Here is a 19,557-nt window from a genome sequence, read left to right as displayed (position 1 = left end):
TGGCTGCATCACGTGGCTTGCAGGATCTTACTTCCCCAAGCAGGGACTGAACCGAGGCCATGGCAGTGAAAGCACCAAGTCCTAACCACTGGACCACCAGGGAATTCCCTCCCCTTTTTTAATTAGTATGTAATCTGTGGCATGATACTTTGAGACTGTGAATATCTCATTCTCCAAACACCTTTCATCTGATGATTTTAGGATCCCTTGACTGATCTAATTATATCATTCTCAGCATTGGTCCGTTGGCATTCTCATGTAAAGAAGAGGTTTCCCTTTCTCTCTCTCCTCTCTCGTAATTTGTTATTTTATTATAAGCTATTAAAAATTATAGTATTTTTCAATAAATTCTCAGTCTAGAAAAGGGAGGAAATGAGAGAGTAAGTTACAAACATACCTGATTGAAAATACCTGGTGCTCTAATCATGCCATCATTTAGACCAAAAAGCTACCTATTCAAAATCAACTTGTATTTTTTTGTTCATTTTGTAATAAAATCTAACAGCGAATTAGTAAAAATTAAACAAATTGATCAAGATCCCCAGTAATTGCAGAGATGGGCATGGACTACACAGACTGCTTTCTACTTTCACATCTGTTAAGTGCTCTGTGTGGTCTGAAGACTTGGGTTCTAGTACCAGCACTGCCTCATTTTATTTTATTTTATTATTTATTTATTTTTTTCTTTTGTCCGTGCCCTGCGGCATGTGGGATCTTAGTTCCCCCACAAGGGATCGAACCCGTGTCCCCTGCATTGGAAGTGCAGAGTCTTAACCATGGACGGCCAGCCAAAAAGCTGCCTCTTTTTAGATGTGACTTTGGTCAAGGCAATCTGCCTTTCTGATATACAGTTTGGTTATCTCCAAAGTGAACATGAGAACTTCACTCGGATACTTCATGGCCTTTGCCCTCAATGACAACCTCTCCACAGTTGATCAGGTCTACTCCTGTGCATAAAACCATTAATGAAGTAGATCTGAGATTGCTAGTCTTGGAAACATCTACTGGCAAGGCTGGCCCTTGGTGTCTGGGAACTTGAATTTCCAGAGGGTTCCCACAGTTCCCTGATAAGAGTGGCTTACTGTACCTAAACTATTTATACAATGTGCTTTCTGCCATACATCTGTTTCCTTCTGGGAGTCTGAAATTTGTATGTGCTGGTAGAGGGTGCCTACATGGCCAGCCCCCGATAAAAACCTCGGGCACTGAGTCTCTACTGCGCTTCCCTGGTAGATGACATTTCACACATGTTGTTGCAACGTGTTGCTGAAGGAACGAAGCGCATCCTTTGTGACTGTGCTGGGAGAGGTCCCTTGGAAGCTTGCACCTGGTTTCCTCTGGGCCTTGTCCCACGTGCCTTTTCCCTTTGCTCATCTGCCTTTGGTCCTTTTTCATCCTGTAATAAATCACAGCTGTGAGCACTGAGTCCTGCACATCATCCTAGCAAATCATCACACTTTTTCCAATTTTCTCATCTGCAAAATGGAATTTATAATGATAATAATACCTACCTTGTAGTGCTGTTGTATGAAACATGTGTGGGATTAAGGGCCTGATATAAATGTGTCTGATGGAGGGTGGTTGTTATTATGCAGTATGTTCATTGTTTATATGAGGAACACCTTGTGTTTTGTGTGCATGCTCATGTCTTTTGGTCAAAGTAACACTGACACATCCGCTCACGTAAATTAACTCTCAAATCTTTGATGACTCATTTGGTGAGAACAACAGGTTCACACACCAGCTTATAAGGACACCTGCATCTTTCACTAAAATGTGTGTGGGGGGGTGTGTATGGGTGTGTGTTTCATCACTTAACAAATATGAAATAACTTGGGAGTTTTTTTATGGTCTGAATGTGTCCCCCCAGCATTCACGTGTTGAATCCTAACCCCCAAAGATGATAATAGTAGTAGGTGGGTTCTTTGGAAGGGGACTAAGCTCTCATGACTGGGATTAGTACTTTATAAAAGAGGCTCAAGAGAGATCCCTTGTCCCTCTGCCACCCGGGACACAACAAAAAGTCTGCATCCCCAAAGAAGGCCCTCACCGGTCATGTTGGTACCATGATCCTGGGCTTCCTGCCTCAAGAACTGTGAGAAATAAATGTTTGTTGTTTATTAGCTGCCCACTATTTATGCACCCCTATGTTCACTGCAGCACTATTTATAATACCAAGATATGAAAGCAATCCAAGTGTCCATCAACGGATGAATGTATAAAGAAATTGTAATACACACACACACACACACACACACACACACACACACACACACTGGAATATTATTCAGCCACAAGAAAGAAAGAAATCTTTCCATTTGCAACAACATGGATGGACCTTGAGGGCATTATTCTATTTGAAATTAAATGGACCTTGAGGGAATTATTCTATCTGAAATTAAGTCAGACAGAGAAAGAAAAATACTGTATAATCTCACTCATATGTGGAATCTAAAAACAAGCAAACAAACAAATAAACAAACAAGCAAAACCAAGCTTATAGATACAGAAACAGATTGGTGGTTGCCAGAGGTGGGGTTGGGGGCTGGGCAAAATGGGTGAAGGGGGTCAAAAGGTACAAAGTTCCAGTTATAAAATAAATAACTCAGTCCTGGGGATGTAATGTGCAGCATGATAACTATAGTTAACAATGCTGTATTGGCTATTTGCAAGTTGCTAAGAGAGCAGATCTTAAAAATTCTCAGCACAAGAAAAAAAATTTCTGTTAACTATGTATGGTGACAGATGTTAACTAGACTTATTCTGGTGATCATTTCACAATACACACAAATATAGAATCATGTTGTACACTTGAAACTAATATAATGTTATATGTCAACTATATCTCAATTTTAAAAAACATGTAAGTTTTTTTACATGCTCACACTTTTAAAAACATCTTTTTCTATGGCAGAAGGTAGAGTGTATGAGAAATGCAATTCTTTACTGCTGAGCCTATTTTTACACAGTAGATGGCTGCATTATTGTAAAGTCATAATATCTACTTATATCTTGTAAACTAACCATACTCAAATGCACAGAGTAAATTGCTTTTTAAAATCTGTACTCAGCCATAAAAAAGAACGAAACAATGCCATTTGCAGCAACATGGATGCAACTACAGATTATCATACTAAGTGAAGTAAGTCAGAAAGAGAAAGACAAATATCATATATTATCACTTATATGTGAAATCTAAAATATGGCACAAATGAACCTATCTACAGAAACAGACTCACAGACATAGAGAACAGACTTGTGGTTGCCAAGGGGGAGGCGGGAGGGAGAGGGATGGATTGGGAGGTTGGGGTTGGTAGATGCAAACTATTACATTTAGAATGGATAAACAACAAGGTCCTACTGTGTAGCACAGGGAACTATATCCAATATCCTGTGGTAAACCATAAAGAATATAAAAAAAATGTCTATATGTGTATAACTGAGTCACTTTGCTGTAAAGCAGTAATTAACACAGCATTGTAAATCAACTCTACTTCAATTAAAAAAAATTTTTTTTAATAAATAAAAGCCATTTGTGGCAAAACTTTTGCATTGTAGAAACTCTATGACAGTGGTCCCCAACCTTTTTGGCACCAGGGACCGGTTTCATGGAAGACAATTTTTCCACAGACCTGGGGTGGGGGGATGGTTTCAGGATGATTCAAGTGCATTACATTTATTGTGCACTTTATTTCTATTATTATTACACTGTAATATATAATGAAATAATTATGCAACTCACCATAATGCAGAATCAGTGGGAGCCCTGAGCTTGTTTTCACTTGCCACTCACTGATAGTGCTTTGATATGAGTCTGCAAGCAGTTGATTTATTATGGTCTCTGTGCGGGCAGACCTCTCTGCTAATGATAATCTGTATTTGCAGCTGCTCCCCAGCGCTAGCGTCACCGCCTCAGCTCCATCTCCGATCATCAGGCATTAGATTCTCACAAGGAGCACGCAACCTAGATCCCTCACATGCGCAGTTCACCGTAGGGTTCACGCTCCTATGAGAATCCAATGCCACCGCTGATCTGACAGGAGGCGGAGTTCAGGCGGTAATGCGAGCGATGGGGAGCGGCTGTAAATACAGATGAAGCTTTGCTCGCTCACCCGCCGCTCACCTCCTGCTGTGTGGCCCGGTTCCTAACAGGCCACGGGCTGGTACCGGTCCGTGGCCTGGTGGTTGGGGTCCCCTGTCCTATGATATATCTGTTTGGTAAATTGAGACTGCCATATATTGGGCTTACTTTAGTGGGGAAAATGTATGCTGTCATCATTAGTGAGAAAGAGCTTCCATACCAATTTTTAAAAGCAGAGAAATAAATTAACCAGGCTTTTTGAAGAAACGAGTTTTAATTCACTTGAGGACTGCACCAAATCCAAACACTGAAGGAACCCTAATGGAAAACTGGTTTTTCTATATGTTGCTCCAGTAATCTGAGGAAAGGCTAAAAAGCCAGTGGACCTCTTAGTACAACAGTAGAAGTGCTAGCCACATGGGAGTGGTCAGTTTGCCAGGTGGATTTATGGGCATCTAAGGTCAAACCACCCCTTCTCAGCCAGGCAGCAGGGTTGCGAGGAAGCCATGCCACAAAGTCTGTGTGTAGCGAGGTGAAAGTCCTGTGGATCCTTTCATCTCTATAAAATTAGAAATAATTCCACTTTCACAGATGCCAAATTTTCTCAAATATTTCTCAGATGTGAAGATTCAATATGAATCTTCACTGCAATAATTATAACTAACGGAGTGAGAGCTTACTAAGTGCCAGCACAGGCTTTATGTGAATTACCTCATTTAGTCCTCATGAATACTCTATTATTAGCATTTCACAAGTGGAAACACTGAGACACAGAAAGGTTAAGCAACTAGACCAAGCTTGCAGAGCCACTGAATCCAGCAATGTCACTCCAGAGTCTGTGTGCTTTACCGCTGTGTTATAGGGTCTCCCTACAAACTCGATAACCTGATATTAGAAAAAAGAAACAACTATAACATATTCTGTTCATGCTTGCAAAATGCTCTAACTTACATATTTCCGTTTTACCTCTGTAGGGAAGGTAGCTGAGGTTCAGAAATTAATGTGAGGTTCAGAGACACAAGGAGATTTGCCCAAGGTTATAGATCTCCTAGATAACAGAGCTAGAGCTTGAAACAAAATCTTGCAATGAACTCGGAACGCATGACTTAGTGAGATTCAGAAAAAGTTCCGAGGGGCATTTCTATTCAGAAATGTGTGGAAGTTAGGGGAAGTAGGCAAAATATCTTGTAGATAGGTAAAGGCAGTTTTAGTAAGTAAGGTTCAATATATCTATGACACAGAGCCTGAACAAATGGCCACTTTAAAATCTATCTTTGATTCTTTTATGCCTAACACAATTGAGTTTACTTAGGTATCTGTTTTCTACTCTTTCTCCTTCTCTCCCTATATGTATGTGTGTGTAAAACAAATCAGCTTATCTGTCCTTTTTTTTTTTATTGTCACAATAAGTTTAGTTAACATCCATTATATCTTTTTTTAATTTAAACAAAAACATGGTGGATTTATACATTCAATCAATCTATTCAGAAAATATTTTTTGAGGTTCACACAGTTGCCTGGCCGTGTACTAAGCACTGGAAATCCAAAAAAGGATGAAGTCCCTGCCCGGACAGTTAAAGACCGTAAAGAAGCGTCATAGGGCTTCCCTGGTGGCGCAGTGATTGAGAATCTGCCTGCCAATGCAGAGGACACGGGTTTGAGCCCTGGTCTGGGAAGATCCCACATGCCGCGGAGCAACCGGGCCCGTGAGCCACAATTACTGAGCCTGCGCTCCGCAACAAGAGAGGCCGCGATAGTGAGAGGCCCGCGCACCGCGATGAAGAGTGGCCCCCGCTTGCCACAACTAGAGAAAGCCCTCTCACAGAAACGAAGACCCAACACAGCCATAAATAAATAAATAAAAGAAGTGTCATAACTGCTCTAGTAAATGTAAGGTTAAACTAGTATCTCCAACCTGCAGAATTCACACCCCTGGGGATACAGGAAGACTTTCCAAAACAGTACACAGGACGGACAAGTGTTAGGAAGCCAATCATCTCCCAGGTTCTTAACCTTTATTTAACTCTTTCCCAAGCTCTGCCGGCAGGAAAACATTGGTGGGGCAAGCATCTTGCCAGTTCTCTTTTCCCATCTCCCTTTTCTCAGCAGGCTTCTCCCACGCTACAGTAGAAAAGCTTTTCTTTCATTCACTCCAAATTGCCCAGCAAACCACCAGAGCACAAAGAAATGGACAGTTCAGAGGATGTGTCAATAAAACCTTTTAAAATTAAGTCCTCATAAACCCACTGTCGGGCTTCACTTCTTTGTCTTACTGCTGTTTCTCCTCTGGGGTGGAGAATGGCATTAGAAACAGGAAGTTTTGCCGTGTGTTGTGATAGTCTGAATTTGGACTATGTTTAAGATCTAGGCAGCAGGAGCAATGACAACCTTTGTTGAAAAGCCTTGCCTCTTCCACCCCCTGACTCTGATTGATGAATCGTCCCGCCTGGCGAGGAACATTGAAGAAGGCAGCCGTTATTCATCCAGGTGACAGACACACTGTTCTTTCTGTGCCTTATCTTTCCACATTAAAATTAGAGTATCTGAGGTTTACAGAAAGCATGCTGGAAATGACAGCTATACAAAGCGTGCCCTTGGCCTTTTCACCTCGAGAAAGCTTGATGGCCTCTCCTCCTGTTTGTTTGCATTTCTCTTGCATACTTGGAATGATCTCAGAGAGCAGGTGGTGGTAAGTGCCCTGTTTACAGTTCTGATAGGGAATGGCACATCTTACAGCCAAAGGGACATATCTGAGAGAAGTTAGTATTTTATATTTTCTTGAACATATATTACATTCACAGGAAAGGCATTTTCATTAACTTTTTCCAAAAGTTCACTGTATTCCAAAATACCTAATTTTCCTTTGCTGTGTATCTTTTGCTCATGTCAATCATCAGCCACTCCTCATTTTTCCTACTTATCATGTACTTACTAAAATTAGTTTATCTTAATGGGAGTATGTTGTGGATTCTACTGTAAATAGTATACTTAACAAACATGAATAAAACTTAATACATCTACCTTGGTCGTGGCCCAAGGCCTTCTCTTTCTGCTGTTAATTTCCTCAAAGTAGATTAACTTGTACTCTTAAAAGTGGAGCAGCTGCTTTCGGTGGAAAACAAAATGTTCTCTAAAGCAATCCAGGATCTAATACTCTGGATTTTAAAAAACAAGCCTCATTTAGTTAGGATTAATTTCTTCCTCTCAGAAGTTGATATGTGGTTCTATTTCTATAAAATGCAATATTATAAGCATAATTGTTTCCAAACATGAAATGAAATTTCTTATCTTTCTACCTAGAATCTTCAGGTGTCTGCTTCTCTGTCCTTCTGTCACTCCTTTTTAGGGTACGTCAAGATGACCCTAGTGTAGAGACTTGCCATGCTAAGGATTTCTTCTGTGTATGAAGGAAAATGAGAAGTGCCAATGAGGGTGAGAGGAAGGGCAGGAAGGGAGAGAAAGCAAGAGCTTCAGAATTTGCAGAATCCGCCGAGCTCAGGAGTCTGCACTTTGTCTGCGAGCCCAGTGCTTTCAAGGTGGGTGTGTACCCCCAGGATGTGCAACAGAGACCACTGGGGTGTCAGAAGCATTGATTATATTTATGTTTTTTCTAACATGTAGGAAAAAATGAAATTGTACGTATATTTAACTCACATGGGGCACCATCTACTCAGTCCATCAGAGGGTCACACTGTCACTGACTTTGAGCACTGAGTGTCCCGAGGCAGGGCAGGGGAAGGGTCTCCTGTGCAGCCTTGAGCATTCGTCCTCTTTCAGCAGAGGGGGTTGTGACTGTGACAATTTATATGAGCCTGGTTAAGGGGCTTTGTAGATTACGTCAGCCAGTGTTAATTGATAATCCTTGAAAAAGGGACAACTAGCTTTAACAGATTTCTGCAAACAGAATAAAACAAACACAAACAAAATTCAAAGCATATATCATCAAAGAGTCTACAAATAATAAATTCTGGAGAGAGTGTGGAGAAAAGGGAATGCTCCTACACTATTGGTGGGAATGTAAATTGTACAACCACTATGGAGAACAGTATGGAGCTTCCTTAAAAAACTGAGGATAGAGTTACCATATGATCCAGCAATCTCACTCCTGGGCATATATCCAGAAGAGATGAAAAATCTAATTTGAAAAGATACATGCACCCCAATGTTCATAGCAGCACTATTTACAATAGCTAAGACACAGAAACAACCCAAGTGCCCATCAACAGAAGATGTGGAGATACACACACACACACACACACACACACACACACACACACACACACACAATGGAATATTACTCAGCCATAAAAAAGAATGAAATATTTCCATTTGCATCAACACGGATGGACCTAGAGATTAGTAACTCAGACAAAGAAAAATATTATATGATATCTCTTGTATATGGAATCTAAAAAATAACACAAATCAACTTATTTACAAAACAGAAAAAGACTCACAGACATAGAAATCAAACTTACGGTTACCAAAGGGGAAAAGGGAGGGGGAGGGATAAATTAGGAGTATGGGATTAACAGATACACACCACTATATATAAAATAGATAAACAATAAGGATTTACTGTATGGCACAGGAACTATATTCAATATCTTGTAATAACCTATAATGGAAAAGAATCTGAAGCTGTATACCTGAAACTAAACAGTATTTTAAATCAACTACAGTTAAATTAAAAAAAATAAAGTATTAGTGATATAAAAATAAAGTATTAGTGATATAAAAATAAGGAAATAACAAAAACAAAACAGCTAATATTTTTCCAATTCCATTTATTTGTTTACTTGTTTATTTATTTATTTATGGCTGCATTGGGTCTTCGTTGCTGCATGCAGGCTTTCTCTAGCTGCTGCGAGCGGGGGCTACTCTTCCTTGTGGTGCGCGGGCTTCTCTTCGTTGCAGAGGATGGGCTCTAGGCGCATGGGCTTCAGTAGTTGTGGCTCGTGGGCTCTAGAGCACGGGCTCAGGAGTTGTGGCTCATGGGCTCTAGAGAGCAGACTCAGTAGTAGCGGTGTATGGGCTTAGTTGCTCCGCGGCATGTGGGATCTTCCCGGACCAGGGCTTGAACCTGTGTCCCCTGCATTGGCAGGTGGATTCTTAACCACTGCGCCACAAAGGAAGTCCCTATTTCTCCAGTTCTTATTACAGCTTCTCCATTATCCATATCCCGAGATAGAAATACCAAGGATTTAATCAGAACTGACAAGCAGTGGGGCACAAAATTGTGGTATCATCAAGACTATTTAAAAGGGAATTCTATCTACTGTCATTAATGATTACTTAGCCCTTCTGTATATTTGGCCTGTAGCCAAGGATGGTAGACGAAAACCACCATAATTAGGAAGATATTTTATAATGCTAATTATTTCATGTTTATCTCATGTTTATCTCATCTTTTTTTATTCCTATTTTTGTGTAAGACTTATGTATTAGGTTATTTTCATAAATGACTATATAAATATATGTTAGGCTTGCATGCTGTTTTGGTTAACATTGCTATATAACCAACTAACCCAAAATTCTGTGGCTTAAAACGATGTTTTACTGTCTCTCATGGTCTATAGATTATCTGGGCTCAGCAGAGTAGGTTTTTTCTTTTTTTTAACTTTTTATTTTATATTGGAGTATAGTTGATTAACAGTGTTGTGTGGGACTACCCTGGCGGTCCAGTGGTTAAGATTCCATGCTTCCAATGCAGGGGGCATGGGTTAGATCCCTGGTCAGGGAACTAAGATCCCACATTCCGCATGGCGTGGCCAAAAAACAAACAAACAAAAAAACAATGTTGTGATAGTTTCAGGTGTACAGCAAAGTGATTCAGTGATACATATACACATATCTATTCTTTTTCAAATTCTTTTCCCATTTTGGTTGCTACATAATGGTGAGCAGAGTTCCCTGTGCTATACGGTAGGTCCTTGTTGGTTAGCCATCTTAAATACGTACATGTCAATCCCAAACTCCCTAACTATCCCTCCCCCCCACCCTTCCCCTCTAGTAACTATAAGTTCATTCTCTTAGTATGTGAGTCTCAGCAGAGTACTTTTAACCTAGGGTTTGTCATGTGATTTCAATCAGTCATCTGAACGCTCAACAGGGCTGGATGCTCAAGATGACAGCTCACACAGCTGGCAGCTGGTGCTGCATGTTGGCTGGGAGCTCATCTGGGACTGCTGACTAGTGGCCCTGTACATGGCCTCTCCCTCATTTGCGCTTCTTACAGCATGGCGGCTGGGTTCCAAGTGAGGGAGTCCCAAGCACCTTCCAAGAGGAAGGATGCAGAAGCTGCCAGGCCATTTAAAGTGTACGCTGAGAATTGGAGCAGCATCGCTTTTACATTTCTGCTCTATTCTATTGGTCAAAACCGTCACAGGGCCCACCCAGATTCAAAAGGGTAGGGGAAAACTCCACCTCATGATGGAGTTGCACAGAAGAGCAGATGCAATGGGAGAAAATGTTGTGGCCAATCTTTGGAAAATACGATCTACCACGCATGCTACGATTTTTAGTGATGGGTTTACAGTTGTAAAATATGGAGCCACTGAAACAAGTCAGGGTTGTAGGTAAGATCACAATCTTGAGGGCACACTGATTTAAATAACAACTATTTGATCTCGGGAAATTTAAGTAATGTGTCTGAGTCTCTGAAAATCAAGAAAGTAGAAGTTATGGTGTGTGTGTCGGGGAGGGACTCTTTGGAGTATTAGGTGAGAAAATGTGTACCCAAAGTGTTACAGAACCAAACTTGGGTCCACTGGCCCGTGCGTTGTAAAGCCAATCTACTGACACCAGGTTGTGGTGAAGGAAAGTGCAGCGTTTATGATAGAGCACCAAGCAAGAAGTCCAGGACAGCTAGTGCTCAAAACCCCTGAACTCCCCGAAGGGTTTTTCAGCAAAGCATTTTTAAAGGCCACGTGAGGGAGGGGCGTCGCAGGGTGCACAATTCTCTAACTGGTTGACGGTGAGGTAACAGGGCAGTGTCACAAGGGTTCACATTATCAATCCTTAGGCACCAGTAGGTCTGGGGGCTACATACTCATGATCTTCAAGTAGTTTTCTTCCACTTGGTCGTGGTTTTTAGCATCTGTAAAACAACTCAGGAAATGTGCATCAGATACTGTTATCTATGTACTTCGGATAGGAGCTAAAGCAGAAGATATGGGGGAGGGGTCTGTCCTGGGAAGGCCCCATAGGGTCCTGCTTGGTTACAAAAGTGCCCAGGATGTCATAACTGGCTGGACCAGTAGCAGATATCATTATGGTTTTGAACTGGGGAGTGACTAGTTTAGAAAAAGATTTTCAGAGCAAGCACTCTGAGGACAGCACAGAGGATGTAGGAGGGAGGGGAGGAGATGGGAGATCAAGAATGGAGGGGGTGGAGGGACCACCTGGGAGGCTGTGGCCAAAAGAAAGGAGCAGCGATGAAGGAGAGAAGCAGGCGGAGAAGAGAAATGTGCAGGCAGCGTCTCAGTGTGACTTGGGGACTTACTGAACGGGCTAAGAAAGGGAAGGGAAAAATCTAGAGCCACGCTTTTGTGATTGATCTTTTGTAGACTCTAAGTAAATTTTATTAAAGATCTGTTCCCATGAAATCATAAAGTCCTGATGAAAAGTTGTGTGAAAGTCACATGTTTTGTGAATCAATTCATTTTACTGGTAAAAGTTATTATTCAAAGTGGAAAACAGGACACTAAAGGTGTCGTGATTATTAAATTTAAAGTTAGTTAACTGTTATGGGTTGAATTGTGTCCCTTCAAAAAGATATATTGAAGTCCTAAAACCCCAGTAACCTGTGGATGTGATCTTACTTGGAAGTAGGGTCTTTGCAGATGTAATCAAGTTTAAATGAGGTCAAATTGAATTAGGATGGGTCCTTAATTCAATATGACTTATGAGAAGAGAAATAGAGGCACAGGAAAGGAGACACCTATGATCTCCCATCAGAGGGTGAAGGCTAGAGCTGCAAGCCAAGGAACAACTAAGGTTACCAGAAGCTGGATGAGGCAAGGAAGGATTCTCCCCTACAGGTACCAAAGGAAGCATGGCCCTGCCCATCCCTCTTAAGACAGTAAGTTTCTGTGGTTTTAAGTCACCCAGTTAATGGTACTTTGTTACAACAGCCTGAGGAAACTGACACAATAACTACAGTTGACCCTTAACACGGGGGTTGGGGCAGGGACCTTCCATGCAGTTGAAAATCTGCACATAACTTAGAGTTGGCCCTCTTATCTGAAGTTCTCATCCGAGGATTCAACCAACAGGGGATCAGGTAGTACTGTGGTATTTACTATTGAAAAAAATCCACGTATAAGTGGATCCGTGCAGTTCAGACCTGTGTTGTTTGAGGGGTTAGTTGTATATACACACTGCAAAGAACTGCTAATTTTACTTGGATAAAGGAGGCATGGCATAAAAAAGGCCAACTCAGAACTCTTTCATCAAGATTTCTTTATGGTCATAGAAAGAAATCATTATTGACATGGAAAGGTCAAGTCAACCTTTCCAATGCTGGGGTGTTCTCAGGGCAGGAAGGAGCTGTTTCTCATCCATCTGTGTCCTCCCAATGCCAAGCAGAAGGCATGCAAATAATAGGTGTGCAGTTTGCTTTATGAGCCAAACTGAGCCTCTTTTTTTTTTTTTTTTTTTAACAAACTTTACATTAAAAACAAGAAACACTTGAAGTGCTAGATGTAGATTTTTAAGATTTCTCCTCATATGATATAGTTCCGATTATTAATATACCTAATCTAAGGGTTACACATAAGTGAAAAGCAATCATGATTTTTAATTTAAAAAAACAGAAGAATAATAACAGCTGACATTTATTGAGCAATTATGAGATGCTAACTAAGACTGCTGAGTCCCTTATACAATATCTTCATGTTGAATCTCATCATTGCCTTGTCACTTACTCGAATTTAAAATGTGAGACTCAAAAGAGGTTAGTCATTTGCCAAAGATCATAGAGCTGATAAGTGACAGAGCCAGGACACCAACTCTCAGCTATGGCCAAACTTATAACAATGCCCCCAAATGGCACTAAGACCAGAGCCACATATGGCAATTTAAATGTAAATGCAAATGAATGAAAATTAAGCAAAATTAAAAATTTAGTTCCTTAAGCACACTAACCACATTTCAACCGCTCAATAGCCACTTGGCTTGGTGCAGAGACAGAACATTCTCATAATTGCAGGAAGTTCTGCTGGAAAGCATTGATCAAATCCCTTAACAGTCATAATACGTTGAAAGCCCCTATGATGGGTGGTTAAGGGAAGAGATGGAATAGTGGAAGGATGAGAACAGAGGAAAAGGAAGGAGAAAGATTTAGAGAGAGCAGTTCATGGAGAAAGGAGCCTAGATCTACCGGTAGAGTGGCCCCTGAGGACATTTTTAGTCTGTTATATTTGTAAACTTTGGCAGTTAAAATTCCAAAATATGTTAAATACACACTTTTTAAAAATTAGAGTTGCAATTCAACAGATAGTTAAGTCTCAGTTGTGTGCCTGGCATTGGGTGAGGGGGGATTCCTAGGTGAACAAAGTGGACACAATTTCCCATCATCAAAATTAGAGCAACATTAATCAAATAATTAGAATAAAGTATGAGAGTTATTTTGTAGTGGAAAGACTTCTATAGAAATAAATAGCAGAAGGACCCATGTAGCCTAGACAGGGCTTAGAAATGTCTCCCCAAGGAAGTGCTGTTAAATAATCTGAGAAAGGAAGGATGAGAGAGGCAGTGGGCAGTAGCAGGGGGGTGCTGCAGGCAGATGGCCACCTGTGAGAAGGCCTGATGTCAAAAAGAAGGACTGAACTAAGTTACATGGGTGGCTGGAGAGAGTAAGAACAGCAAAAGGTGAGCCAGAGAGCCAGGGACAGGTGGGGGAGCTTGCTAAAATATTCTGTCATAAGGATGATGTAAAGTTTGAAGATTTTTCAGCCAACAAGAGTTATGTTCAGATTTGCATTTTGAGACAATTTCTCTGGTTGACACTCTAAGAATGGCTTAATGGGAAGCAAGGCTGTAGGCAGAGGTTACTTGGAAGCTATTTTGTACTAGGATGGCTGTAATATGGCTGGAGAAATGGTGATTGTCATGATATTTGGAGCTAGAATGTAGACGGTGGTGATCACTTGGTTGTGTCTGAAGGATGACATATTTCTAGCTGGGGAAACTTCATAGAGTAGGGGTCAGTAACCTACAAGCCAAATCCATTCTGTCCTATTTTTGTAAATACAATTTTATGGGAACACAGACATGCCTGCTCTTTTATGTATTGTCTATGGCTGCTTTTGTGATACAGTGACAGATTTGAGTAGTTGCAGTAGAGATCACATGACCCTTGAAACCTGGAATATTTACTATCTGGCCCTTTAAGAAAATGTTTGCCAACTGGGATAAATGATCATTACCTACAAGGGATTAAGATTTACCAGGGAAGGCTTTAAGTAATTTATATCTGTTACATATGTTATGATAATCTATCTCAATCGGCAAACGTGAAGTGTTTGCTATTGTCCCGTTTTACAGATGAGAAAACCAAGGCAGAGATATGACATTCTCATTCACACCCATAGCTTCAGTGATCACCACCAGTGACTTATCAAATGTTTACTTCTAATCCAGACCTCTCATTTGAGCTTCAGACAGGCTCAATATCTCTAGCAGGCTTGTATCTCTAACAGCCAGTCTCAGAGGCACCTCAAAACTCAATAGGCCACAAACCAGACTCCTGCTCACCCCCTCAAACCACATCATCTGGGCTTCCCTGGTAGCGCAGTGGTTAAGAATCGGCCTGCCAATGCAGGAGACACGGGTTCGAGCCCTGGTCTGGGAAGATCCCACATGCCGCGGAGCAACTAAGCCCGTGCGCCACAACTACTGAGCCTGCACTCTAGAGCCCGTGAGCCACAACTACTGAGCCCGTGTGCCACAACTACTGAAGCCCCCACATCTAGAGCCCGTGCTCCCAACAAGAGAAGCCACCACAATGAGAAGCCTGAGTACCACAACGAAGAGTAGCCCCCCGCTCACCACAACCAGAGAAAAGCCCACATGCAGCAACAAAGACCCAATGCAGCCAAAAAAAAAAACAAAACCACCTCATCTTTCAGTGTTCCATTTTTCTTGGTGAATATCACTAACCAGAGGAGCAAGCCAGAATCCAGGGAGCCCTCCTAGGCCCCTCGCCCTCCCTTGTTTCTTCTCATATCCAATCTATCTAAAGATTGCTGAAATCTTACTGCTTCTCTCTATCTGCATCACCTACCACCTGCCAAGTCCCGCTTTTTAATAGGATCATCTCACATGTGGGTTCTGTTAATAGCTTCCTTATAAACCACTCCACCCAGGCCCTCCTCTAATCTCCAAACTGCAGCCAGAGGGCTGTCAACTCCCATCCCCATTCCCTACCAGATCCTAATCTTTTGAACATTTTTTCTCCTTCTGAGGATTCCTTGGGCCCTTTCATTGTGGTTTTACATTGTTTTATTGTTTTCTGAGTTATTGTACAGCTGATAGAAATGCAAAATAATTCTTGTCAGTAGACATGCAAATCAATTCTGAAGGTCAGGGTTCAACTAACATCTCTCCTCCACTTGGAAGAAGCCAGTTTCATGTCCATTAGCAACTTCCTTTAACAATTCACTAACCCAGTAATGTGTCTGTTCTTTGAACCAGTTTTTACCTGTGCCTGGTAACTTCATTAAATGAGTTAGATAAACTCTACAAGTTCATTTTATATCTATATGACAGTCATACTTTTACCTTTTGGGGAAACATAACCTTTAACTCTCTCTCTAAGGCACTAGCTGGTTGGCTTTTTGCCTCCCCTCCCAGGCTCACCTTTGATGGAGCACCCCTCCACATGTCTCTCCTCCAGCCCTGGCTCTCTCTCTTTAATAAATACCACGTTCCTTCCCTTCTCAAAGATGTCCTTTCTGCCTGGAACTCACTTGCATCCCGGACATTCTTCATCCTTTCTTCCTATAGTAAATTTGTTTATCCTCCAGATCTTTGCTCAAGGATTTCTTGCTGGAAAGCCTTTCCAGACCTTTCTGAGTCAGTTACATTCCATCATTCCATTATCAGAGGCTCTTAAAGCACAGGTAACACTGGCTACATTTGCAATTTCACATTTGTGGGATTAGTGAACACTTTTTTAACAGGAGTAACATTTTTCTATTTGGCTGGAGGCAGTGCGTGGTAATAGGATGGAGGTGTGCTCACATTGCATCTCCAGCACTTAGCCCACTGCCTGCACAAATGTTACATACTTAATGAATATTTTAGACAGATTTTTGACTGTAAGCACATTACTGCTCAGGAGAGAGGTGGGCTGAAAAAATATGTATTAAGAAGTCATCAGCATCTAGATGCAGCCATGAAAATGCACATGAAGGAAAACCATTGGGTTGAGCAAAATGAAGGCTACTAGGAACCTTGTGTAGGTGGAATAATTGGACAGAAGTCAAATTATAGTCACTTGAAAGGGAAGGAAATAGAAGCAGTTAATACAGATGGCACTTTCTCAGAGTTTGGCTCTGGAGGGGAGGAAAGGTCAGGGTGGCCCTGTAGTAAATCTTTAATAACACCATTCTTGTATTACACATGCTTTCTTGGCTGAAAAGGGAAGATTTACAGGTCACATTTAAAATGGCAAGAAAATTGGAGTTGTATAGGATCTACCTTTAAAACAATAATAGGCTTTGAACGAATAGTACAGTGTAGACATTTATTTTTTAAATTTGTATTTATTTATTCATTTATTATTTATTTATTTATTTTTTGGCTGTGTTGGGTCTTCGTTGCTGCGCGCAGGCTTTTCTCTAGTTGCGGCGAGCGGGGGCTACTCCTTGCGATGCACGGGCTTCTCACTGCAGTGGCTTCTCTTGTTGCGAAGCACAGGCTCTAGGCTCGCGGGCTCTAGAACGCAGGCTCAGTAGTTGTGGTGCACGGGCTTAGTTGCTCTGTGGCATGTGGAATCTTCCCTGACCAGGGATCAAACCCATGTCCGATTCTTAACTACTGCACCACCAGGGACGTCCCAGTGTAGACATTTAAACCAACATTTTGAATGCAAATAAGTTGTCTGTAGCTCTTCAACTAAGGGTTTCTTATTTTTAGGCTTGGGGCAGGAGTCAAAAACTGGCAGCCCTAGAGTATACTTAATCTGTATATCTTCTTTACTTGTTCAATTCAATTTTACATTTCTTTAAAAAGGACTCTGGTTTTCAGTGACATGTGACCTGTCAGGGCTCCACCCCAGCATAAGAGGCTTTTCTATGCCTAGTATGAAGGGGAGAGAGGAAGGGAGAAGTGAATGCAGTTTTCTGAGCAATAAGATTAGAGCTGTATTGTCTTTAGGGCTGTATGAGATCAATTCTAAAAGCAGACTGGATTTAACCGCTTTTACCCAAAATAAACTGCTCTCTCCCCTTCTTAAGATCAAATCAGCACAAGTCACCACTTCCTATTAATTTAAAAGCCCAGAAAGGCTCCTAATTTAGGTTGATATTGCTTCAGGAGCCCACAGCAGACAATAGCCATTACAGTCTTCCTTTTCCCTCTTTCTAAATGTTACCATCACAGGCCTACCTCAAAAAATTGTCAAAGCTGCTTGGTTGGGAACTCGTGGTCTACTTTGCCTGAAAGCGATGAATGGGTTGGGTGGGTAGGTGGGTCTAAGTGGCATCAAGGTCTTTGGACAGAAACATCTCTTCGGGGATGTGAACCTAGTAGCCCCGTAACACCCCAAGTTACAAATCCGATTTGGGTAGGTGGTGGAAAGAAATCTAAAACCCGGATTCACGTTCCTCTCCTTCAGTTTGCGCGTGGAGGTTGGTGGCAGACAAGAACCCAGGCACCACTGCGAGTCCCGGCTGCAAACTCTCTCGGGGCAGGAAGGCGGAGAGAATCAGAAACTGCCTCGTGTGGGTTGGTCGAAGGAAAATCTGCCCTAATGTAAATTAATTTCCCCGAGGTTGCCTTCCCCTGGGCGGAGAGGCGTTTCCAGGCCCACCCAGGCGTTGTTTGGTAAATAAGGATGCTTGCTGAGTGCCTGCAGCCGGAAAGGCGCTCCTGCACTCTCGTGCCCTGGGGGCTGGGACTACGGCTTGGGGTTTCCCGACCGAAGGACCACAGTGCCCAGGCAGTTGAAGGTTTCTCCCCCACGGATGCTGGAGGCGCTGCGCTGTTCCCTGCGCCTGGCCCTGGCCTGGGGCTCCGGGTGTTGGCGGCCGGCTCCGCGCGGTCCGTGCGCTGGAGCCTGGCCGCGCCGCCCGCTTTCGCGTCCAGCCGGGCGCTGCGTGCCGCCGCAGCTCTCCGCAGCCGCGCGCTCCCGGAGCCGCCCCATGGCCAGCCCGCCCCCCGCCGCCGCAGCCCTCGCCCGCCAGGTACGCCAACCCCGGGCGTTCGCGGGCGTAGGGGTGGGGCGGATTGAGCCCCGGGTCCCGGAAGCCCACGGGCCCGGCAGGGCGCGCTGCTGCTGTTTCCCGCACCGTCCTGCTTCGCCTTGCACCACCGTGCTGTCTCCATCCGGGCGTCTCCTCTTACCCCAGCCCTGCCCGAAATCTCGAGTCCCAGCCTGCGAACTCCTCGGAGAAGCCCCCGCCAGACAGGTCTAAAGTCCCGCCGGGGACCCGCTCCGGAGCGCGGCGCGGACAGCCACGGGGAGCGTGAGGGTCGCCATGGAAGCCGCTGTGGTGGAGGAGGGGTTGGTGGGGGGAAGAGGAATTTCTAGGCTGCCAGAACTGACAGCCGCATCCTGCGTGCCTTCGCCACCCCAAAATATTTTGACCGCAGCCTTCTGCCTCCTTGGATTCCCTTTCTTCCTCTCCCGTTCTTCCTTTCCCCTAGTGATGTACCAGATTAGGCTTTTTTTTTTTTTTTTAAGGTCTTCACCGTTTCCAGTTCGACCTGTTTCCATTGTGTCCTTAAGTATGTTTAAAATTTACCCCCTAATTCCATGCGGTTTTGTCTTTCACGTGTGGGGTTTAGTGTCCTTGCGCCTGCATCGGAGGACCCTACCCGTAGAGAAAATGGTTCACTCTGGTCCCCATCCTTTTTCTAGGCTTGCTATTGTGCGCCCGTGATCGACAAGACCACGAGGCTGAGCGCGCCCAGGAGGTGTTTTCTATAAATGGCTTAAAGCCCTAGTCTAGACTATTTTCTCGGATAAAAGGGGGAGACAATTACCTTCTTGTTCTTTGCTGGTGAACCCTGGCTCTGTAGGGCGAACCTGGAATTTAACCAGTCTGCCCGAAGCCGGCGGTGGAGGACAAAAACAGCCGCGACCTCCGGCAGGGCAGAAAGAGAAGGGGAGCCCTCGCAGGACGCTCTCCTTTGGGGCCCGTGCCTGGGTGTTTGATCCTCCTTTTCCTGTTTGCTTGGGGACCGGACCGGAGCGGAGCAAAGGGTGTGATGGTGAGTGATATTGCTTACCCCAGACCCCAGTTACC

General features: G+C 43.1%; 1 protein-coding gene across 8 annotated transcripts in view; it reads left to right on the top strand.

Annotated features, from left to right (window-relative positions):
• Positions 1-19,557, top strand: part of BCAT1 (branched chain amino acid transaminase 1) — a 110,017-nt gene that overhangs the window by 20,338 nt on the left and 70,122 nt on the right. For 3 of the 8 annotated variants that reach the window (XM_082351996.1, XM_082351997.1, XM_082351998.1), the window contains one exon: positions 7,428-7,617. The exons of 2 other annotated variants lie outside the window; for them this stretch is intronic. In XM_082351996.1, the coding sequence (XP_082208122.1) occupies positions 7,495-7,617 (123 nt within the window). In that variant the 5' untranslated portion in view covers positions 7,428-7,494. Of the gene's footprint in view, positions 1-7,427; positions 7,618-17,924; positions 18,493-19,330; positions 19,523-19,557 lie in introns of those variants that run through there. 3 more of the 8 variants (XM_082352000.1, XM_082352001.1, XM_082352003.1) reach the window with 3 other exon arrangements.

This window comes from Balaenoptera borealis (assembly GCF_965194805.1).
Source record: "Balaenoptera borealis genome assembly, chromosome: 13".
NCBI lineage: Eukaryota > Metazoa > Chordata > Mammalia > Artiodactyla > Balaenopteridae > Balaenoptera > Balaenoptera borealis.
This window is presented reverse-complemented; position numbering and strand designations above follow the sequence as displayed.